At 31.9% G+C, this 25,759-nt stretch overlaps 1 protein-coding gene across 2 annotated transcripts in view; it reads right to left on the reverse strand.

Annotated features, from left to right (window-relative positions):
- Positions 1-25,759, reverse strand: part of LOC140445949 (uncharacterized) — a 181,860-nt gene that overhangs the window by 21,383 nt on the left and 134,718 nt on the right. For both annotated transcript variants that reach the window (XM_072538399.1, XM_072538400.1), the window contains exons 3-5: positions 22,972-23,130; positions 20,642-20,713; positions 14,721-14,815 (exon numbers count right to left, since the gene is read on the reverse strand). In XM_072538399.1, the coding sequence (XP_072394500.1) occupies positions 14,721-14,815; positions 20,642-20,713; positions 22,972-23,130 (326 nt within the window). The remainder of the gene's footprint in view (positions 1-14,720; positions 14,816-20,641; positions 20,714-22,971; positions 23,131-25,759) is intronic.

Raw genomic sequence — 25,759 nt, forward strand, 5'->3', positions numbered from 1 at the left:
TTGTTTAAACATTGATTAAAGCATCAAAGTTACTAAAAAACTGTTTTTTTAGATGGATATATACAATTTTATATATAATTTGTTTAAATAATTGAAAAGAACTGTTGATATTAGAATTAGCGTTATAATAAACAAAAATAGATAAATGGGCTAATAACAAAATGTTGATTATGTATATTAGATGAACCAGCGAATTAAAATTTTATACTTTCGACGTTGCCAAATAAACAGTTTCCGAGATTTACGGATAATATGCATATTTTTAAATAAGGCCACCCTATATTTTACAATCTTCTGCAGTTTTTTATTGCTGATGCAACACATATCCTGTTTATGCCCAATACTGACTATTACGCAGATATAAGTAAAAACATTTTTATTACAACTGTTGATATTAACATAAAAACAAAATAAAATAGTCCACTTGGTATTTGTTAAAGTATAAAAAAGCTCTTTCTGTTTTTATATAAGTATCAGTTTGATTTCGTTAAATCAAGTAGGTTTTATTGTCAGCAGGTACGTTGTGATTTACTGTTAGTAGATACGTTATGATAGTTTTTGAAAATAGGCTTAACAGCAACTACTATTTAAATGGGAATAAGCCACAATTAAAGGTTAAAGTACGTTTATTGACGTTTCAATTTCCACTTCGGAAATTGTTTTTAAAATACAAACATTAGTGAAAAAATGTTTGTATCCTGAAGTAGAAATTGAAACGTCAAAATAAACGCATTTTCAACTGAAATTGACTTTAATTTTCATTAAAAATAGTAAATACCATTAAAATGTCTCAAAAAATGCGTTTCCGAACAATACTTTATTGATTATGTGGGGCTAATAACCCCATAGGTTGATGCGCCTTGAAAGTAGATTAAAACATGCTAAAATATACTATTATAGAACTTCCAACATATGCCACAACTTCCTTGCTAGCATACCAACATATCTAGGATATATTTTACATTTGTCGATCAAAATAGATTTGGCCAGCTGATCAGAAATCAATTCTAATTAATATCAAAGGTCGACGCGGTGTTTTTATCGAGAATAATATGCCGAGGTTCCGTTCCGACTGTGCTTTATTTGTATAATTGATTTGGGCGATACTCACTACTTGTTACTGAGTGTTTTCAAGTATTTCATAATCGTTTGTAAACAACTGTTTCAATTGATAATAATTATAGATGTTTGAAATGTAATCATGGATATCAAATTGTTGAATGTATATCTCATGGTCTTAAATGAAAAAAAAGATAAGTTTAATTAATATAAGATTTACACCATATGATTATTCGTTGCAGTAATCAAAGAGAAGTGATCATAGATAGAATTTTTAAGAAATGAAGTTGCTAGCAATGGAACACTTTAATTTAATAAGAAAATGAATACAAATGAAAAACCACTGAATCTAAAGTTATATTCTCAAGATGGTTACGTTCATCTTTGAATCGAATCCAAGAGAAGCAATCATTGAAATAAGCAGATCAATAGGCTCTTTATGTATATATATATATATATATATATATATATATATATATATATATATATATATATATATATATATATATATATATATATATAAATTTCTTAGGAACTTACTAACCGCATACAGCTTTATTTATCTAATATTAAAGTATTCTTCTTCTTCTAGTGCCGTCTCTACTAATAAAGGTTGAATATAACCATTGCAAATTCGTCTCTATTTATTTGTCGTCTACCAGGACCCCTTTTTTCTTTGATTTTACCCTTCATAATTAGCTGCAACAACGCGTACTTATCATTTCTAAGTATGATCTTAAAGTATAAAGGTACCTTTTTTATTATACAGGGTTCAGTTAAAATTGGCATAAATTCGGCATCGTAAATTTTTGCTTAATTCCTTTTTCTTAAATGTGACACCCTGTATGTTATTAATTATTTTAGAAGCATACGTTGCTCACTATCGATCTTTATTAGTATTCCCTATGCCTATCTCTCAAATAAATTAAATTTATAAACTTTTGTCACAAAAAATTTATTATCAAGTATCCTTAGGAATAATCTGACAAATGTCAGAAGAAAATCAAGTTAGTAATACACTTGGATGCAAAACAATCGACTCAAAAGAGATATTTGAGATTACACCTTGTTGCAATGTAAGAAGAATGAAAATAGTAAGATGTAATTTGAAAACAATAACTTTATTACTGAACTTACAAAAACTGCATTATTTGGAAGACTCATTATAAAAACAATATGCAATACGAACAGAGTTTCCTAAATATTCATCATTGGAACTAACGCAAGAAAGATGTTAGATGAAAGAAATAGAGGAATCATCAATTACAAAATGAATTTCTTTATTTTTCAGTGTTTGATTTTACCACCCCTACTCCTAATTACACTTTCCAATCAATTTCGCATGAACCGAATGACTTTTCTAATAAATTATTGAGGCATTGCTTTCCATTTATCATTAAGCGCAGCTCTCATTTCCTATTATGCTGCTTGGTGCATAATTTATGTCCCGGGCCCTTCTTTTAAGCTCATCCCAAACATGCTCTATTGGATTTATGTCCGGGCTCAACGCAGGCCAATTTATTGTAGGTATACCGATCTCAGTCAGATAGGTGGTGGTGACTCGTGCGGTAAGGCATCGTGCATTAAAATAAAAGCATCACCAATAAATCCCACGTATGGAACCATATTTTCCTCCAAAATGTCTCTGATATAATGATCCGCCGTTAAACCTCCTACACGTCTTCCACCAATCACGAAAACCAACTCGGTTTTCCCATCCATGGAAATGCCTGCCCAAAACATACAAGAATCGCCTCCATATGGCACAATTTCTCGTATACAACATTGAGCAAATCGCTCTCCTGGTCTTCTATAGACTCGATGCCTCTTGTCGTTGCCATGTAGGCAGATCTTACTTTCGTCGGAGTATAATACCTGACTCCATTGATAGTCGTCCCAATCCAGATGTTCGCGAGCAAATTCTAATTGCCTTTCTAGCTGCCGTAACAGTCAAATATCGATTCCTCAGGGATTTCGATACGAGAAATCGATCATCTCTCTCCGTTGTTATTCGTTTACGGCCTCCTCCTTGTCGGTGGACATAATCATCAGTATCTGGTACCGATGATACACTCGGAATACAGCAGATTAGCTTAAATTTAGTCGATTTGCCACGACCCTCTGGCTCAGGCTTTCTCTCAATAATGCTACTGCTTGAGCTGCTTTGACGCAAGTGGTATCCATTTGTAATGAAGTTGCGAACTTGAGTGACTAATATATTAGTGAAATTGATGCATACGATGTTAACTAAATGCGTTAAGTCGGAGCGTGTCGATTTCAATGGGTCAAATTCTGACCCCCTCTCTACGTGTTGCATTAATTATTTGTAATACGTCATTAGATTTACCAAAAAGCAAAATTTTTTTAAAACTCAATAATGAGGTTAATAATTTTACACTAAATATTTTTAAATTTACACTTTTTAGATTGAAACAGGAAACGTACTTTCGGAAAATAATTTTGAGTCGATTATTTTGCACTCAAGTGTAGTAACAAAGCGACAGGAATTATAAAAATAGTCTATTGTTAAACTTTTAAGCAATTTTAGTGTTAGGTCATAGCCAGTTAGGCGCAATATTATATTTTTCTTAATATTTTACAAACCAGCAGTACTAACTACTTCGGTTTTTTGATATATCATTCAAAACTAACAAATTAAGGATCAGTCTAGATTATTATGTACTTTTTTCAAAAAATTTGTTTAGATTGAATATTTTCACGGCCAACCCAATAAAACTTTACCTAATTTTTGTTGAAATTAATGTTTGGCACGAAAATTCACAAATAACTCACAAATTGAAACAGTTAGGTATAGGGAAATTAATAGCATTCAATGCTTATAAACTACCAGAAAATACTTACTCCGAGTTTCGACCCACCCTGTATTTTAAAATTAAGTATTAAGAATTTTAGACTATGGTAGACTATATTAAAAATCTTTTGAACGTAAATATATTTTTTGATATTAAATCTCGACAATTCTACTGGGTCCTAATTTTGCTACGAAATTAATAAAAAAAGCGTAATTATCTTTAAAATTACCTCGTATAACCCTGGCAAACCTTATATTGAAAAAACGAGAACATTGAGAAGAGTCTCAGAAAGATAAAAATATACAGGGTGTTCCAATAAAAACAAGATAAGTTTATTTCACCCCGTCAATATGGGTGGCCCTGTATATTTGAAAATATTTTATGATCCTATCTGTGCTCTAACTTTAACCTAAATATTTTTTTCGTAATTGAACTTCATCGCACTAATGCCGCACCCTGTATATATCAACATGATTATTTAGGTTAGGTTTGCTACTAATATGTCAGTTTCTTCATAAAATAAGTTCGTCCTTGGATATAAATTAATATTTGGCGGTAAATGGAACATCATATATATTTTATTATAAGTGTCGTTATCACATGTCTGCCCAAAAATAATCTTGTGTGAATATATTGAAACTGTGCCAAATTATTTCTATTCGTAACGCTTGTGATAACGATATTGTAAATATTAAACTTAAATCTCGTAATTAGGAAACCTCATCGAGATTTAAAACTTCAAAGTCAACAATAATGAGACGAAACAGGACCGTAATAAGAACAACAATTTCGATGAAGTCCTTTATTACTGTACTTATGGCTTTCAGTTACGAATTATTTGCTTTAATATTTGTTGTTTTATCTATTTCTTTCAATTTTTCCAGTATGTACACACTGCTCTCATTTCTTTATTTGTTTTTCCGTTTGTGTCTAATTTCTTTTTCGGAATAAATTCTTTCTATAAACTTTTCTCTTGATTTGCATGCTTCACTTGCGTATGGAATAGGTTGAAAACTCAAAGTTTAGCTTTTGTACTTATTTTTCTTTTCAAATATTGTTTTATTTGATGCACTGTATACGTGAGTTTCCTTTCTTCGACTTTTTGCTATATCTAAGTATATTTTTCCATCATTAGAAATTATGGTCACTAGATCACATATTCCTACTATCTCCTAACTTTCATCAGATATAAAGACATTATTAAAATTATCTTCTCGAAAACGCTGACAAAAATCTATTCTTCGTTGCCTTTGCAGAGGTGTCATTGTAGGGATTTTTTTTAGATTCCTTGATATATAGCCTTGCTTTTTCAGTGACATTAAATTGTTTCCGCGAATCTTCGGGTCTACCAGAAACTGGTCTATGTCTCATATCTATGCCATTTTTTATCCTCTTTATTGTCTCACACACTGCACTTTTTCCGAGTTCAGTCAATTGCACTAATTTTTTAACGTTTCGGACACCCTTTCTATACAAATATTCCACCACTTTTCTTTTTTCTACTTGCGACATTATTTCACAAATCTTAAGTCTGTTTACAAACAACAATATTTGACAGATGGTGTTGTCATTCGATTTTGTCCATAACCTACTATCGGCACAACCTACTTGATGCATTTCTTTCGTCTTAAAATGTTACAAAAAGGAAATCTATTAAAATTAGGAAAAATTTAAAGTTCCGGATACTTTCTAGACGGACCATATTTAAATTAGTTTTGTCTTGGTTACTTATTATTATTATCTTAGTCTCTTCAGTTTTTGTAGTTGATAGCTAAAGATAACTTAATTCTCTGTACATTAGTACGTCTATTTCCAGTATGCGTCTACCTTTGGTTCCATTCTATTACATCCTATGATTATTTGTATATATATATATATATATATATATATATATATATATATATATATATATATATATATATATTCCGAATGGTTTCCGCGGTAAGTACAATTAAACCTAGAGCTAGAAGCCAAAATAGGATTTATTAACATCCCATTTCTGTTCGCAATTCCGACACAATTTCAGCTCTAGGTCAACATCATCTTCATACAGGTCACAAAATTGATTTTGATAACTCCAGAACCATAGCCTCCATCGGCTTCTATAAACCAAGAATTATCCAAGAAGCCATAGAAATTGAAAAAAGGCCAAATTGTCTCAATAAAAGAGATGACGGCATACAGTTACCTTCGACTTGGAGACCTCTCATAAAGAAAATACCATCAGCTCCACCAGTCAACCAAAATCCTATTGTTAGAAATGTTAGCTCCAACCCTCGCACCAATCCCTGCTCCTATCCTCACGCTGGCCCCCACTCCAACCTCCACCCAAGCAACGTCACCATCGACGGTATAAATGACCCATCCCCTATTCCCAACACCAGGAGTAATGCTTTGATAAGTGATCAGTATAGTAGTGTCTGGGGACTCGGGAGACTAAGACCTCGGAAGCCCTGAAGAAGATATCGAAGAGGATGTCGAAAGCTCGGAGTAATGATAATCAACGCAGTTCAATATATATATATATATATATATATATATATATATATATATATATATATATTGTTATGATGTATTGTTTGTGAATGATGAGCAATGAGTATTTTTAATAATATAATATATAGGGTTTTTATCGCGGTTCTCAAAGAATTAGTTTGTAAGTACTTTTTTTAAATTATCTTTATTATATCTATTATGAAACACACATATATATCTAACCTAGCCAATGTAAATTTAAAATAAACTATCTTTAAATTGAAATTCTTATGAAACTAATTAAATTCTATAGACAATGTAAAATTTAAACAAACTATCTTCAAAATTGAAATTGGTATGACACTAACTAAATTATATTAACAAAATTTTGTACCTTTCTGTCACTGAATGCCTAAATGAACTGTTTTCCACTATATAGATTATAATCACCACTCAAATGTCTTCTTCTCAGCTTCGGTTATCCTTGTTTTTGTGAAATTACTTTTTCCATTTATCATCATTTATACATAACATAATTTTTAATCTTCCATAATATTTTCTTTATACTGTTTCTTGATCTTGATTTAACTCACTATATTGAACAATTGTAACTGATTGACTGCCTCTAACTAATTTTCATACTAAAACTGGCCATCATAGTAACTCATAACTGATTGACTAACTGAATGGACCTTCTTACTAAAACTGCCATCTTGAATCCAAATCACGGGTATTTATATCTTTTCAATCTTTCAGAACCATCTGGTAAGAAATCATGTTCGATTTAGTTCTATTTCTTCTATACAGATGTTCTCGAAAAAAGTATATGTTCGATCCACAGACATAACCATTATTTCGAGAATGTTCCACCATAAACAAAGGTCAAATTCTGCATTCTGGAGAATTCGTTAATTTTCTATTGATAATTTTGTTGACATTTAGGCTTTTCAGATCAGAATATACAATTAAATCAGTAACTATATATAAATTAAACATTTTAAACTAACATTTTATTGTAATCCCACTTTATATTCCTAATTATGAATTTCTATCTGTCACTTTAAAGAGTATTTTTGGTTGCCTAGTCACATGGCTCACTTAAATATATCTACAATATTATAATTATTAAAATACAACTTTTTACAATTATTATATGCTAATTTCTTAAAAATGCCCTCACATAAATATATTTTTATAAAATTCTCTAGTATATAACTTATTAAAATAACCAAATACTTATTATATCTAATATTATCTATAATGTAATGTAACTTATAAATTATTTTCTATAAACACCAATCATATCAATATATACATATATATATATATATATATATATATATATATATATATATATATATATATATATATATATATATATATATATATATATATATATATATATATATATTGATTTAGAGTATCAGCAATCGGTCAGGAAATAAAACTCTATTTGTTCAGTCTCAATATTTCGTCACGATTTTGTGACTTCTTCAGGAGAAAACTGTAAATTTATTAGAATAATTAATGATTATATGTAAACAAAATGAATATTTTAATACTTACAACTATAAGAATGAAAATTTAAATTTTTCTGGCATATCTAAATAAATGACATATTTTTGTTTGATTTTATTAAGGAGTTATGGTAACCGCAATATGTTATAGAGTGAATTCCCGTTAAAAAATTTTCAGCGAGTAGGTTAAAATAAACAATTACTATGACAGTATTATTCATTTTATAAAGTGGAAAGATGGAATTAATAAAATTGAGAAAGAATCAGGAACACGATAAATTGATCTATAAAATGTAATTGATGGTATGTAGTCAGTTACTGCAATACTGATATTTAGGAATGTAATAAAATTATAGGTACAGTTACTAGAGAATTACTATAATAAGTATGTGTTTAAAGGTTAAGATCTATCATAATAAAATATAATATATATATAACATACCATAACTCCTTAATAAAATCAAACAAAAATATGTCATTTATTTAGATATGCCAGAAAAATTTAAATTTTCATTCTTATAGTTGTAAGTATTAAAATATTCATTTTGTTTACATATAATCATTAATTATTCTAATAAATTTACAGTTTTCTCCTGAAGAAGTCACAAAATCGTGACGAAATATTGAGACTGAACAAATAGAGTTTTATTTCCTGACCGATTGCTGATACTCTAAATCAATATTTAAAACAGTACGGTCGAAAAAATCATTTGAAAAATATATATATATATATATATATATATATATATATATATATATATATACCTATTATATATATTCTTTGTTCGTATTCATGTGTTATACCCACTAAAAGCAGCTGATTCCTCTTCTTTTTTTTCTGTCATCTGACTAAAAATTTGCTTCACTATCCTTGTGCAGACTGTGAATGTCAATGCAGATAAATATATGAGTCTATAATTATCATATTGCCATCAGTCTCCCTTTTATGTATAGGGGATAACGACTTTGTTTTCTCATTCCACTAAAATCTATCTAGGTTGTCATACCTATTGGTATTACTAGATGATTTTGACATTTGTTCCATTCGGTTTGTGTCACTCCCTCTTTATTTTTTTTTTGTACTTTTTATCCTTTTGCTTGGAATTTTTTCGATTCTTCAATTATTATTATCTTTGTCTTATTTTATTTTGTTTTTTATAAAGTTGAATATAGTTTTTCACAAAATTCTATGGCACTCTCTTTTTCAGTTCTCTCCACTGGTACATAAATTTGTGTTATATTGATTCTCTCTTTCAACTGTGTGTCTATGTCTATTATTATTTGTGAGTTAATGGGTTTTAATTTTATTGCTCTGTTGTTTAAATTTGTTAATATTATTTCCCCCAATATTTCCTTTGCTCTGTCTGATGTTCTTTTACCAGAATAAAATAATATAGTGTGTATCGATCTGTTAATTTTGCCGTCCTTCTTTTTCGATTGACCGATTGCTAATTGTTGGATATTATAACAGTTCATTTCTTCTGTTAACTGCACTTCTTTCCCTCTAAGTGACGTTGTATTCTAGGTAGCGATTTGTATTTTTTCTTCCTTTATGTCATTGTTTTTTATCTTGATTATTTTTTTTTATTTCTTACAAGACATAAGGATTCCACCAATCCCTCTTAGTGTATAAACCTAAGCCTTTTCTGTCCCTATTTGATTTATCATCATTAGATAGGACATATGACATTTTCGTACTTATTTCCATTTCTGAATCAGTTTCCTTTTGTTTTGATTTATTTGTATTTTGTGTTTTGTGTTGAATTGTTTGGAGCTATTGGTTTTGCTTTTTTCAATACATTGTTATCCCTATTTTTCTTCCATTTTTATCTGTAATTATCTTTTGGTAGTTTGTTTTTGTCTATTTTCCTATATTGTTTCCATCTGACTTTATTCCAATTTCCAATTTGATTTTTCATCTTTTAATTTTTTTAATGTTTTAATTAGTAAAGTCGTTGCTGATATATGTGTTTTGATGTCCTTTAACTTTTCTACAAGTATTCTACAACTTTTCTATAAGTTCTACAATTACTTCCGAAATAATCAATATAAAAAAATATGCTCACATAGAACTACCAATATGCACAATCTGAATATTTACTTGTTTTTATATCTGGTGTAACAACAGACAAAAATTAATAAACTACAGTCAAATTCTAAATTACGGCACTGTACACACACCATTATGACATATTTACGTTACCGATAACAAGAGTCACAGAAATGTACATACTACGCCTGGTATCAAAATTTACTAAATTTACGACACCGGGTACAAAGTTTGAGTCGTTTACGCATACAATACGATAATTTATATAAAAATATTACTTTGCTAAATACGTTAATTTGATAAAGGGACAATTTACGATTGAATCACAACTTATGGGATGATTACCGAACCGAGTTTTATAATGTGATCCGGTAGTCAATGGTTTGTTATGGTGTAGTTTGGTTAGGTGTAGTTTTGCTTGGTCTGGACTGACACTTAAAGAGTTTCTTTACGCCCAGTGAAGAAATCTCTAAACAAGTTAGTTGTATAATAGCAGGATTCGTATTAAGAAAGTGGTAAAGGGGAATCGTATTTGGGATTACCTAAGATAGTAACTTATAAAGAAATGTAATTAGGGAAGCCGATCCCGTACAGGGACAAAGGCCAAAGAGAATGATGATTTTTTGGAAGCACGATGACAAAATTAGCTTATTTTACATCTTCCGATTATTTGTGCTACTCTTTCCAAAGTATCGCAAATACACTTTATGTTCTGAAGCTATTTTCTTGTAGCATCTTAATGCAATTACTATTTTCGTTGGGAATAAGCCAAAATATAAGTTTAAAATAAGACACATGTGACAGTGATGAGTTAATTAATTCACCCATCTCATGAATTTTTCCTTAATTAGTACGTATAACTAGTGAACTTTTTTTGTCCCGTACTACAGAACAGTACTGTGAAGGAGGTCTTTATTGGTGATTTATAATAATATCAACGATGATAAACCCCTTATCGATTCGCCCGTATTAAGCCGGGATCTCACGAAGCGTGGAGAGGGGCCCTTTACTTTAGGTCCTTTAGACCACTTAGGTCACGTCGGCGAAGAGAAATAGAAAATAAATAATAGTGAAAAGAAAAGAGAACATGGTTGGCACCCCTCGTTACTGTGAAATTAATAAATATTTACTTTTTGATAAATTCAGTCGATGTACCCCAAAATATGGTTGAAATATTCCCATAGTTTATGTGCACTCGAATTTCAAGAGTTTCGTTTAGTTTAGTCTGTTGTACGCCACCAGCATTGGCGGTAAAAAATTTAGTAAGTTGGGTAATTTATAGAACGATAAAAATTCCGACACAACTTCATTAAATGACTTCACAGTAAAATTAGTACGATAATGACCGTGCCTGTCCATAATTACGTCGGAAAGGTTGTAGGGGTAAGTATATTTTGATTTGCCGATAAATGACCGAATTGAACGCATTAACCTTAAAGCAGGGATTGTAAACCACAAATCTTAAGGGGAAAAACGCTATTCTACAAATGGTTGGTTCCCGTTTTCAGATTTTGTCTTTTTTATTACGTATTTTCTATTTCTCTTTGTCAACCGTGAACCGGTGAAGAAGGCCGCTCTACTTTCTGTGAGATACCGGCTTTATACAGTTCTTCCTATTTATTAAAAATAGCCTGTATCGAACGTGCTGCCACAGCTGCCGACCCGTTGTTGATATTTGCTCCCTATTTAGTAATAAAGAATAGAATAGAGTCTTGGACGTTCAAAAAATCCTGAAAGAACGATTGCATATACTAAGAATCTCCACATTGAGATATCTAATATCTAATGATAATTTAAGCATCTGTAATTGTATGTTATTTTGCTTTAAACTTTATCTTTATTTATTTTATATCTTTTATATCTTTTTCATTAAATAAAACATTCATAATCATTTGGTGTTCTCCTTTTCGTGATCAATTTGTTGTATTCTTTTACATCATTGATTGTATCTGCATGGAGGTGCCGCTAAGCCATTCACAGAGGTTTTTTAACACTGTGATTCTTATTTTTTTCTCGATATTTTTTCCTCTATTTTATCCAATATGATCAACTAAAGCAGGATATATACCTCTCCTCTAATTACACGAGCAAAATAGTCTAACTTTCTCTTTTGTAGGTCCAATAAAAGTTTTCCACCTTATCCGAATATAAGTTTTCGCTATATTTCCCTTTTAATACCGGTATATTTTTTGACTTTTTTGTGAATATTGAACGAATGCTAAAGAAGTTTTTTCTCCAGTACCTGGATTTTTATACTTTAACTTCTTCTTCTTCTTCCTCTTTATACGCAATTCTGCTTGTTCATTGGCGGATTAATACCTCTATGAAAGGTTGTTACTCCATCTTTTCACGGTCGTCCGATACGTCTTCTGCCGATTCGTGACTTATCTCTTGCTATTTTGACGACGCTGCCAGTCTATTGGCTTTTTGTACTTGATCTCCCACTTCCTTGTCCGGGTCTCCACAGCTAGACAGTGTAACTCCTAGGTATTTTATTTCCATTACTTGTCTTTGCAGACTATCTTTGTCTTGGGCTATCAATATTGCGTCGTCTGCGTAACAAAGTATTTTGATTTCTTTGTTTCCCATTCTGTATTCTCTTCCTTTGTTAACGGTTTTGATGATTTCATCCATGATCAAATTGAAGAGCATGGGGCTCAATGAATCCCCTTGACTTATTCCGCTACCTATTGCTATAGGCTTTGAAAACTGTCCATTTATTCTGACTTCCATTTTGTTGTTTTGGTAGATGTTATCGATAGTTTTTATAATATTTAGGGAAACTTCTCTATTATACAGAAGATGGATTACATCTTTGAGTCTTACTCTGTCAAACGCTTTCTTTAGGTCAATTAGACACAGAAATGCTGGTCTATTATACTCTAGTGATTTCTCAGTAATTTGCTTAATAACGAATATTGCATCTGTAAACGATCTTCCACTATGAAAACTCTGTTATTTATCTGCTATACTTATCCTCTGATTTATGAGTACTTGTAAAATTTTACTGGTAAGTTTTAGCGTAGTATTTAACAAGTTTATACCTCTGTAGTTTTCTGGCTGTTTTTATCTTCTTTGTACAGAAGTAAAGGAAAAATATCACGATATTTTTCCTTTACTTCTGTACAAAGCCATGGAGTTCTTCGCCTTGGGAAGGATTTATTTTTATTTATATTTCTTTCACCAAGAACCTCCTTGGCCGAGGCTAAGATATTAGACTTAATTTTTGCCCATCTTTCTTCGTCCCCACCACTTTCTGTGATATATGTATTTCTGCTTTTTTCGTTTATTCTTTTTTGGAATAGGTATCTTGTGGAGTCATCCTGTAAGGACTTTCGACTTTTATCTTTGTGGTGTATTCTGGTGTTTTATTATCACATTTATGTGTTTTCATTCTGATTTTACACAATACCAATTTATGATCGCTTCCTATTTCTGCTGATGTTAGTACTCTTACATATCAGATTTGAGAGGGCTGTAACTCTATTCGACAGAATATAGTCTATCATAAATCTTTGTCCTCTACTGTTTTCAAAAGTGTATTTGTATTTTTCTTTGGGAAAATGTATTATTAATACGTATCTCGTTTATGTTGCAGAGCTCCATCAGAAGGTCTCCGTTTTCATTTCTGATATTTTTATTATATCGCTGTTTTATTCCTGGAACTACATCATTGTCAAAACGGACGTTAAAATCACCTAAGTATAATGATTATATATTCACCATTTGGGGTCTCGTTTATTACTTTATGAAACATATCATTTATATCCCGACTTTCATTTTATTTTTAATCAATATTTGTTTCAATATATTTTTGACTCTTTTTCTCTCTAATTTTATTTTCTTTCGTTCATAAGTTTTAAAATTTCTTGTGTACTCCACCCATTTTTGGCGACTAGAGTGTGATTTTTCAAGATGTAAGAGCTTTTTTCACATTCCATTAACTTTTTTTATGTTTGTTTTTTCTCTTAAGTTAGTTCCTATATATGTTTTATATAGCTTCTGTGATTCTGATAATTTTTTTAACAAAAACCTAATGATTTATAAGGTTAATGCTTGTTTACAATTAAAGATGACACTCAAATAACATATCTTGTAGTGTATAAACCGAAGGATGCGAGAGAACAATAAATTTGGCTTGTCATAGAGCGTTCTATTGTACAGCCACACAGCAAAGTGGCTTCTGCTCATATTCTTATTAAATTTTCCCAATTTCCTAAATTCGACACATTCTTCCGCCTCTATCAAATTAAAACTATATCTCGCATCAGCTCGACTTCCCTTTCCTCGCTAACACCGTTATTTTTCAACTGTTCTCTCTCACCTTAATAAACAGGCCAGAATGCGTCCGTCCCAGTTTTTAGAATGATGAGAAAAAGCTTTTAACTTGAATATTTTACATCTTACCGTCAGTTAACTCAGTGTGCGATTCACCATGATTAAATAAAAAATGGAAAGCTTTTACCACCGGCATTTTCACTTGTGTGTTTCAGTTTAAGTGGAAAATCTTACCGAAAAAAATGTTTGTAGCGAGAACATGAACAGTATACTGTCTTGTTAATAAAGACAAAAATGTGGTTTAAGTTTGTACGAAAGCTACAATTGCTTTTTGAATTAACACGTACAATTTTATACATTTTTACGCGTATTCAAATCAATTATAGAATAATAAAACAAAACGTAAAACATAACAGCTTTTTAATTTCGACAAGCATATCATCAACTTGACATATTTCGTTATACAATAAAACATTCTGATTTTAAATAATCCCAATTTTTTGTGTAATGTGATATTCTTGTACTCACCAACGAACCAGTGCTGTATCTCTTTGATTTCGAGTTTGAAAATTCCGTATAGTACGTAGGAGGATTGTATAACATTAAAGGATATGGTTCAAAACCTGAAAGAGATAGAAAATGTAGCGATTATTTTCTCAAAAGCAATAAAATAATAAATAGAAATTTAAATGTATGCAAAAGAAATAATGATTTTTGTAAATTGTATTATTTTTTATTCTCCATAATCTTCCTATATGTACCTACTGTTTATTCATTATAGTAAGTTTCTTAAATCTAACCATACAATAATTATTTCATAAATGACAACTTTTATCAAAACTGAACTCATGATAGTATCATTATTTCAATGATATTTAAACAAACATTAGAAAGAAATTAATCAGACAATATAATTAGAATGGAGGGCCTCAAGTGTATCCAGAAATTTTATTTTCAAAATTTTGAAATGTGCTTGTTTCTTTTCAATACTACATTTTTCACTTGGTTGGTTCCATTGTAGTAATTATTTCAAACCAGTACTCTCACCTTATATCATAACTAACATTCAATATCAAAGAAGACACTACTACGTTAATTCAAACAATCTGGTGACTTCCTTATCAAAACATAAAACATAATTCAACCGTACCTCGGCACAGATAAAACTAGAAAAGAACAACATCAAAGGCAACCGATGGTAAGACCACTTCTAGATTAGGCAAGGATCCGTACTGGGACCAATGCTTTGGACCATTTTATATAATGAAATACTAGAAATCGGCTATGGAGCGGAGACCAAAGCTATTGCATACGCAGACGATCTAGCCCTACTCATTCAATGTAACAACAACTTAGAATTAGAAATTCCATTCAACAGAAGCTGCAGAAAAGTCAACAGATGGATGGTAAAACAAGAGCTAGTGTTGGCAACAGAAAAAAACAGAAATTATGATCTTAAAAGGCTCTAGAGCCCGTCCAAATCTGACTTTTGTAATATATTTAGTACAAGGATAGAGCCTATGTACTGTGCTAAATATCTAGGCATCCATCTAGACATAGGTAGAATATTTACAAAGCACCTGATGAAAGTAGTCCATAGAGCAGAAGAAAGAACCATGGTATTAATAAAAATTATGCCCAACATCGGCGGTCCAAGTACCCTCAAAAGAAGAATGTACCTTCAGGTTGTAAATTCTACCCTCTTATCTAGCGTCCCCATATGGTACGAAGCCTAAATATACGGAATTGCTAAATATAAAGAACTGATTGCAAAGGCACAAAGAAAGCCCCTACTAAAGGTAGCAAGCGCGTATCGGACTACTTTTACGACTGTCCTACAGGTCATAACGGGAACACTCCCCATTCATTTCCTAGCTAAACAAAGGGAAACTCTATATAACAGAGAAAACGGTCATCTACCAGAACTAAAATCCGAAGTAAGATCACATTTGCCCAAATATGGCAAAATAAATGGGAGGCACAAACGGAGAAGGCTCAATGGACCAAAATGCTACTTCCTGATGTGGTAACATGGTCCAAATATAGGGTCAGAAGGTGAAATTATTATGTTACAGAATTTCCCATCGGACACGGTTGCTTTGGGTCGTAGGTAATAAAGAAGACCACAAATGATTTGTGTATAGATTGTGGAGTCATAGACGACGCAGAATACTGCGTTTTTACTTGCACCATTTTCCAAATAAAACAAAACAACCTAATATCAAGGCTAGGAGCGATATCACATAACAATCTCATATAAAAAGCAATGCAGAACAAAGAATCCTACGATGTTATTGTCTACCTAATTATGCAAATAATAAAGAAAAAGGAGACGCTAGAAAGAGCGAGACAGGAACAGGGTAGATGAGATAACAAATTATATACGTGGTCAGGGCCGATGCGGTCATCGGCTCTTACGACGCACGACGATATAAACAGCACCTTAAAGCCAAATCTATAATTATATTACGTACGATGTTTTTACCACCTCGTGTACCCTTTCCTCTTTGTTATGTCACATGTCACCAATGTTGTTTAATGCTTACACTGAACCAGTTTTTATCTAGCGTTAAATAATCGTCGTGATGGTGTTAACATTGATGGAGATTTATTAATAACATCAAATACGCAGATGACACCGCCATTATGTCAGAGAGTCTAGAAGAGCTTCAAACACTGTTGAACGCTGTAAAAAACGAATGCACTGAAAAGGGCTTAACAATCAACGCAATGAAAACAAAATGGATGATGGTCGGAAAAATTAATGTCAAAGACTCAGTACTATAGAACTTGCACAAAAAAGCTTCATTAACTGGCGTTCATTACTTAATTCCAATGTCAATTCCAATGACCAATACTTCGGCCATATACTAAGAGGACCTAAATACCGCTTACTTCGGTTGATCATTCAGAAAAAAATCGAAGGAAAACGCTGGGTCGGAACAAAGCAATATCCTGGAAGCGTAACATTAGATAATGGACAAGTCGAACGGTCGAGGAATTGTTTCATCTAGCTCCGACCGAGAAACATTTCATCAGCTTGTTACGACGATAGCTAACTTGTAAACAAGCACGACATACAAAGAAGAAGAAGAAGTGTACCCCCACTTTTATTTTTATATTCTTCCCTTGTCAAACCACATACACCTGCACTTTTACCATCCCATACTTTGTCTCTTTACAATACTATCTCTGGATGTTATTTTAAGTGGTCCTCATCGCTTTTAGGTAAGAATCTTCTTCCAATTTTTCACTCGAATTTCCAGGCTGCGCAAATCCGAATGTTTCGTTCACTGATTGAACTTGTCCGGGGGTGCCTTGTCCAAAAAAGGGGTGATTTTAGTTGGTAGGTGACTGGTCAGGATTGTATGCGGCGCATATCATCCGTACTTTGGATGCTATGTCCTAGCATGTGTCCCTCTCCGGATCGAATCCAACAGTACTAGTGACATCTTCCCTAGTTGGTTTAGAACCTTTCCATCTCAGTAAAAAAAAAGATTAGACTACTAGAAAAGCGGTGCCAGTAGTCTAATGAAAATACATCAAATCCATCTCACATATTGGTGAATATTCAAATCTTAAGTTCAGATGAACAGAAGGCTTACGCCTTCAAAACCCAACTTCAAGACATCTTTGTTACCACAAACTACCCTAGATTCGATCATGTCTTCCATACAACTATTGATAAATATATCCAAGAAATACTTTAAACCTTCACGATCTAAAGAACATGCATAGTATTCCATTCATCTCACCTATGGAATAATATTTACTAGAAAATATCTACCAAATAGGCAACTTCATCATACTCATTAGGACCTGACAGTGCTTCCAGAAACTGTGTGAAAAAAATTCCTACCGAGAATCACCCATGACATTGGTGATGCTCGGTTGACCCTTTTTTAGTCCTTGAAAAGCAGCCTAAACGATTATGGACACTTAGATTTTATCACAGAAAAAAATATCTCTCCCTCCAGAAACACCGATTTGACTGAAATCGTTACTCACCTCACACAAAACTTTTCATGTTCAGAAAGCCTTTAATCAAGTATTGCATATCGGACTATTGTAGAGACTTCTGAACATTAGCCTAACGATTCTCTTTATCAAACTTCTCCATTCGTATCTCTCAGATAGGTTTCATTCTTGTACCCATACTTTACACTATACTTGATACCATAAGACAATATTACACACATACAAAACGTACACATTGTACGTTTGAGTACAAAATACCTCATTGAGTACATTATAAACATTGTGCTGTTCTCAGTCAGGACCTAACACAAAAGCTGCTATCTTTGGAAAGGAATATTCTGCGCAAAGTAAATTAAAAACAGGAGTTACACCCTAACATCTATCCGAAACCAAAATACTCAAGCCCAAAACATCAATAAAAAACTCTATGCCAATCCTTTAGCAATATATTCGTCATACACCTAAAAAGAAACTTGACTTCCTCCAAACCAAGTAGTTGATATTTGCAAGCAACGAACCTCCTTATGAATACATGGATATTTAGGATGCAACTCCTCTTTTCTACCGTCTTCAAGCTTTTCTGTTGTTTCCCCATCCTATTGGACAATTACACCTAGCTATAGGGAGGTAACAGGCACAGGTGCTCTCAATACATTCACAAAATAGGAGGTTAATAAAAAAAAAGATCTGAAAAGAACCGTTACTTTCTTTAATATCTCTCTTCTCTAGCTTTCATCCCCTTTACAGGAAAACTTGACCAACTGTTACAAGTGGTAGAAAATTTCCAACACCAGTACATACATCCACTAACTGAAAACAGGCTCATAAAAGGCAAAAAAAGTTCGTCTAAAGGGAACACCCAAAAATATAAACAACATTATATAATACAAACAAGACGACAAAAGACATTGCATTGATTCTAAACCTTTCCTGCTTCTTATGTCTTCTTTTTGCCTAGAGTCTCCGCTTTTTAAATACATGTTCTCACATTCTTCCATTCAACATTTATAGCTATCCAATATGTACCTAGGTAAGTAGGCCACCTCGAGAACAACCTGTCTGGTTTTCCCTCTCCGTCAAATCTTATTAAAACAATTGAAAACATATATGATAGAAACAACATCCAGACAAGATTTAACAACAATTTAGTAGAGCTATATTGATCGAGAGTGTTATACGTCAGTGAGACTTATTAGACCCTCTACTGTTTAACCTCATTATGGTCAAAATTATAAACAAGGTCGTTTTTTCTTCTTAAATTATGTTAGATGTTTTAAATACCGTTTTTCCTTTCATATATCCTTCGATCTTATTTTTTGATATCTGAGAATTTCCAAAAAAAAACCCTATATTCATGTACAATTCTCCATCAAGGTCATTTTTCTAAGTTTAGAAAAAAAATATCTATTCGATTATTAGCTTTTTTACACGTAAACAAATAAGAAACCCATATAAAATTATTGGTAATTTTTCATTTTCTATCCAGCTCACATTTTCCAATTACGTTTCAATGTTATCCTGGAATTGATCTTAATTAGAAGGAAGCATGCAATGGTTCAGTAAATACCATCGTCTCGCAAACTCTTTGACCTATTATTCCACGATATTAATTAATTTTTGATTATAAGGTCTTTTTTATAATTTCCTAGGATGTATGACGTATATAAAGTAACTGTAACTGTGGGAAGTGTACGAATTCTCACATAGAAGGAACCAAAGACCCATTACATTAAGATCAAATTCACGCTTTACCATATTTTATAACACATGCACAGACAAATACACGTATAATATCCTCCTCCTAAGTGCCTTCTCTGTTGAGGTTAGCGATCAATATGGCAAATTTCTCTCTGTTGTGGGCTTGATGAATTAATTCATTCCCTTTTGTGTGGGTCCAATCTCTGATGTTTAGTAGCCAAGATTTTTTCTTTCGTCCTATGCCCCTTTTACCTTCAATTTTGCCTTGTAATATTACCTAGAGCTGCTCAAATTCCCTATGGCGCATTATGTGTCCTAGATATGACGTCTTTCTAATTTTGATAGTATTGACCAGATGAGGGCGTGTGTCCATTGCTCTCAGTACTTCTTCATTCGTAGTTCTGCTGGTCCAGCTTATTCTTAGCATTCGGCGGTACATCCACATTTCAAATGAATTTAATTTGTTGACGTCATACTGTTTTAATGTCCAGGTCTCACAGCCATATAGTAATAGAGACCATACATGACACTTTAGTGTTCTCAATCTTATTGAGACTGATAGCTTGGGGTTACAGAGCATTTTACGCATATTCATAAAACCAGATCTTGCTATTTCAATGCGTCTTCTAATTTCTTTTGAGTGGTCTAGTTGACTATTTAGTTCTCTGCCCGTTTAATATACTCACATAATATACACACGCACTCACAAATACATAACACACCCATGCTCAATCAACACATCCATGTTTAAATATATATGCTTTTGTACTTACTATTTACATAGTAGATTCCATTTTGATCTACAAAACCGTTCGGGAAGACGAATTGCGAGTCGTATTCTAAATCTGAAAAAAAAAAGAAAGTTGTGATACAAATTATATGAAATCTATATTTACTAAAATTCGAAATCTTAAAGGACATTTTTAAGTACACTGTAAAAAAAATTAGTACATCTGCCGATTTAAAGGTGGTAATAAATTGTACCCCTCATTATCGAGATCAAATTTTACTATAAGAAAGCTGCAAATGTTATCATCCTTACCAGTTAAAATACTATTTAAATTACGTATAATTTAAGTCATAACAACATTTTTGCTTATACCGTATATATAAAGGTAATTTATGTACTGGAAAAAGGTAAATCTGCTAAAAAATTTTACAGTGTACGAAAAATTAAAAAATCACGATCACTTAAAATAACATCGATTTTTCAGACTAAAACAAGATTATAGTGTATCACCAAGGGTTTTCGAAATATACATTGACAGCATCATAAGAGGGTGGGATAAAATACGGACAATAAGGACAGGTACACAAGTTAATTATGTAAAGTGCTTACTAAAAATTAAGCAGAGTATATTTACCGATGTTTAATTCTTTTCAATGCTTTTTAGTTTGTAGTTGTTACTTTACTTCAAATATACGTATCGTAAATAAATTTTATTGATTATTTATTAAAATTGTGCAGTGTGTTTGAGTTAACCTTGCCGGAATTCGCGTACAGTTTTCCGTTTTAACGATTTCTGGAAAATGATATATCGCGGGAAAAAGTTTATTGCTCAAAAAGATCTTTTTAAGGTAACACACTTATAACAACTTTTCTATGGATGTTTGGTTTTTTATATTGTTCTTTTTAGATGAACTGATGATGCTTTCTGAGCAGAAAGCGAAACGTCTTCAATAAATAGATGAAGTAGCCACCTTCTTTGTCTTTTATTTCTCCACTTTGACCGAAAAACCCACCACTCTTCGAGTGTACCTTAGTTTATATATATATATATATATATATATATATATATATATATATATATATATAGAAGTAAACGTTAAATAGTGGGTTTGCAGCAATAAAAATGAAATGTGTACTCTTTTAAATTTTTATTCCAAGCTTTCGGACATTGGTTATGTCCTTCATCAGGGAGAAACTTAACGAGGTTGTATCAACAAAGATCTATTATAATATTGATAAAATTTATCATGGTCTCTCATCTATTTTAATATATAAAAACTATTTTTATGTTTAAAATTTTAAAAAATTAAGTTTATTTTAGAATAATTAAGTGTTTTTGTATTTACAGTAATAATTTTTTTAAAATTTTAAACATAAAAATAGTTTTTATATATTAAAATAGATGAGAGACGATGATAAATTTTATCAATATTATAATAGATCTTTGTTGATACAACCTCGTTAAGTTTCTCCCTGATGAAGGACATAACCAATGTCCGAAAGCTTGGAATAAAAATTTAAAAGAGTACACATTTCATTTTTATTGCTGCAAACCCACTATTTAACGTTTACTTCCTTACGTTGTCAACAAATACTTCTGGTTCATTATATATATATATATATATATATATATATATATATATATATATATATATATATATATATATATATATATATATGTCTTGTCTATATCCCATTGTCTTTCTACAGTTTTTATACCTTTGTATTTCTCATTATGAGGATTTAAAAAGAACGTTGAGCCTAAAATAGTACCTGTTGGCTATGTGAATTCTGCGGTTTATCTCTACGGTAGTATTATCTTCAGTGTGGACGATCGCTTCTAGGTATATAAGTTTGTTAATTGCTTTGATGACGTCATTGCTGTGTAGTTTCGTTGTGAGATTTTCTTATCCTGGTGATTTGTTTTTGGTTAGTTTTTTTAAGTGCCTCTTTAACTTCAACAATTGTAGGTGCTTTCTCTTTCCCCTCGCCTGTTTCACATACTTCATTCCTTTCTTTCAACTTTTTTTCTTTTTTCTTATATATTAAGTAACCTGTTAAAGTATTTCACCCATCGATTCAATACATCTTTGTTTGATTAATGGGTCGCCATTCAGACTTCTGCCTTGATTTGCAGTTGCCTTGAATTATTTTCGGTTGATGTTACCTTTCTTATTGAATGCTCTGAATTATTCCACTCTAGATTTTCTATAAATATATTTAAGTTCCTTATTTAGGTAGATTCGTTTTTTCCTTTGGTGTATTCTCTTTTCTTCTCTTCTCTTTATATGGTACTTTAAATATTTATATTAAATAATTTCCTTACATCAACTGCACGCTCTTTTGAAATACATATAGTATAATATTGCTTACCTGTTGATTGGTGGTCGGGAGTACCGTTCCCCGTGGAATTACCCGTTGATGTCGTGGAAGTACCAGTTGACGTCTGCGTCTGGTAGTTTCTGGGCTTGTTCAGGTAACCCTTCTTAAATAGAACATCTTGTCTAGGAGTCGTGATTTTAGTATACTCATCTAGAACAAATAGAAAATAACTTAATACAAATTATTGGGACCGAATTGTGACAAGTGTGAATAAATAATTGCTAAAATGTAATACATTTTTTAAAAACGTATAAAATATAATATAAAATGTATACAATGCAAAATATGTAAGATATAAAAGTAATTTTATGCAATGCAAACTAAAACACGCTTTATTACTCGCTTAATTGAGCCAATTACCTTAACAATGGTATTCTTAAATAATTATATACTACGTAAAAAGAGTTTAAAAAAGTTATCTCTTGTTTCATAATACTACTACGATGTACAAGGTTCAGTCTAGATTAAGAAGATGTATATAACCAGTTATTTGTAGTGTTAGCAAAGCTTTGTACTACAATATATTAAAGTTTATTGAAAATGTCTGTATCTTTCAGGAAACAAGGAAATAAAGAGAAATATCATCGATCCAAAGGAAGACTGGAAGCGAAAATGGAAAACCTTTAAAAATATAAGAAGCCAACGAGGAAGATCCTAAAAGAAAGAAAACACTAAAAAAGCTAAATTATGGATGACTTGTAAGATATTGCAATTATTGGAAAAGAGAAGATTATATAAAATATTCAGGATTATGATTTATTGGGTGCAACTTACCATGCAGCTTATAGGGAGCAACCTATGTTCGAAACAAAATAGAAAATACCCAAAGAGATCACTGGCATCACGTCTCTAGATATATATATATATATATATATATATATATATATATATATATATATATATATATATATATATATATATATATATATATATCTAAAGTATTCAACTAGTGAATTCAGAGGTTTAATCGGTCATTCAGGTTGGCAAATAAAAAAAGAAGTCAACTACTTCATAAGTTTATCGAAGACGTTTCGCTTTATATTTCTAAAGCTTTATCAGTTCTCTAAAATATAACAAATGACATAGAGTTTATAAGAAATACAGATGTTTATAGTTCATAACTTACAACTCAATATGTAGTATATTATCGATGTTATCATATATCTACTGTACACTTTACTCATTATTTAAAACTAACTTAACCAAAAAAGAAAAAACAAAAAACAAAAAACAACACACAAACTTTGCCGAAAATAATGTTCATATTCGTAGATATGAATATTTAAAAAATTTTAAACGAACATTTGGCTTCATTTAGATGGTTCTCCGCTGAAGACCAACAAAGTTCTGATTTATTGCAATCTAGCAAACAACTTGACGCGATACCGAAAAATTTTTTATTTAAGGGCCATGTGTCACCAAATTCCAAGGTTTGAGACAATTATGAACTTCTACAGGGGACATTGCATAATTAGTTGGACGGGTGGAATTTGTATGGCGGAAATATTTTGATATATTATTTTTAATTTATGTTTTAATGAAACTTGGAAATAGGGGATGATTTTGTTATTATTTTGAATGGAAAATACGCCAACTTTTAACTGAAGAATAATTGGTATCATTTATTTCGTAAGATGAGAGAGTGGTAAACCTGGCTCAAATTGTCGATGTCGGTTCTTTTGTTTATTGCCGATGAGTTCTTGAGGATCTCACACATTTCAATAAAGGAGCGTTTCTGATGGTTGTTTTGTTTCGCCAGTATTTTGGTATTTGTGAAATCAATGTGATGTTTAGTGGAAATGGCGTGTTGTGCAAGGGCACAAGAGGGTTTGGAAAGTCTGATGTCACTTTTGTGTGAAGTTATACGCCCTAGAAGAGATCGACTAGTCTGGCCAATGTAGCAGGAGTTACATTCTGAACAGGGTATCTGATAGACAACATTAGTGTGCTCTAACGAGCTTAGTGGAGTTTTAGACTTGGAGAATAACTTTCCAATGGTTTTAGTATTTTTTAGGAATATTTTGACGGGTAAGTTTTTGAATAGTTTAGTAAGCTTGTTCGTAATTTGTGGGAAATAGGGAAGAGAAGCATATTTTGTGGCTGGTTTTGGGGTTAACGGGGAAATGTTCGTCTGTATGCTATTGGATATGGAGGCTAGTATTGCACCGCTAGGTGCTTCCGAAATAGAATGACCATAGCTTTTAGAGAAAAGATATCTGTTGATGATGGATATCTTCAACAGCATCAACTTCATCTCTGATGCGACTGCGCTCAGCTGGTGCAAACCTTGATGTAGGAATGGGACAATTGAGAACTCGTTTCTAGCGGGGAGAGCTGGATGCGCTACCACTGCTACAGGCACGCTGCGACTCAATTGAACCAAAGTTTGTCTTTAACAAACCCTACAGAATTGAAACAAGACAGTATATGGAGACAAACGTGGCAAATGCCTATTGCATATACACCGATGGCTCCAAAATGAAAGAAGGCTCAGGATGCGGGATATACTCCAGATCACTGAACCTAAGAATAAACTGGGGTATGGGCAAAAATGCCAGCGTAGTTCAGACAGAACTGACTGGTATCTCCGTAGCCACAAAAGAGATAACCCAAAAAGGTATAGCAGGGAAAACTATAATGATTTACACAGATAGCAGACAAGCGCTACTAACCTTGAATAGACCACGTGTCACATCAGGTTTAGTAATGGAGTGTCACGAGTCACTAACTCAAGCTTCGGATGGTAATACCATCATCCTGAGGTGGATTAAAGGACACA

This window comes from Diabrotica undecimpunctata, chromosome 7, assembly GCF_040954645.1.
Source record: "Diabrotica undecimpunctata isolate CICGRU chromosome 7, icDiaUnde3, whole genome shotgun sequence".
Classification (NCBI taxonomy): Eukaryota; Metazoa; Arthropoda; class Insecta; order Coleoptera; family Chrysomelidae; genus Diabrotica; species Diabrotica undecimpunctata.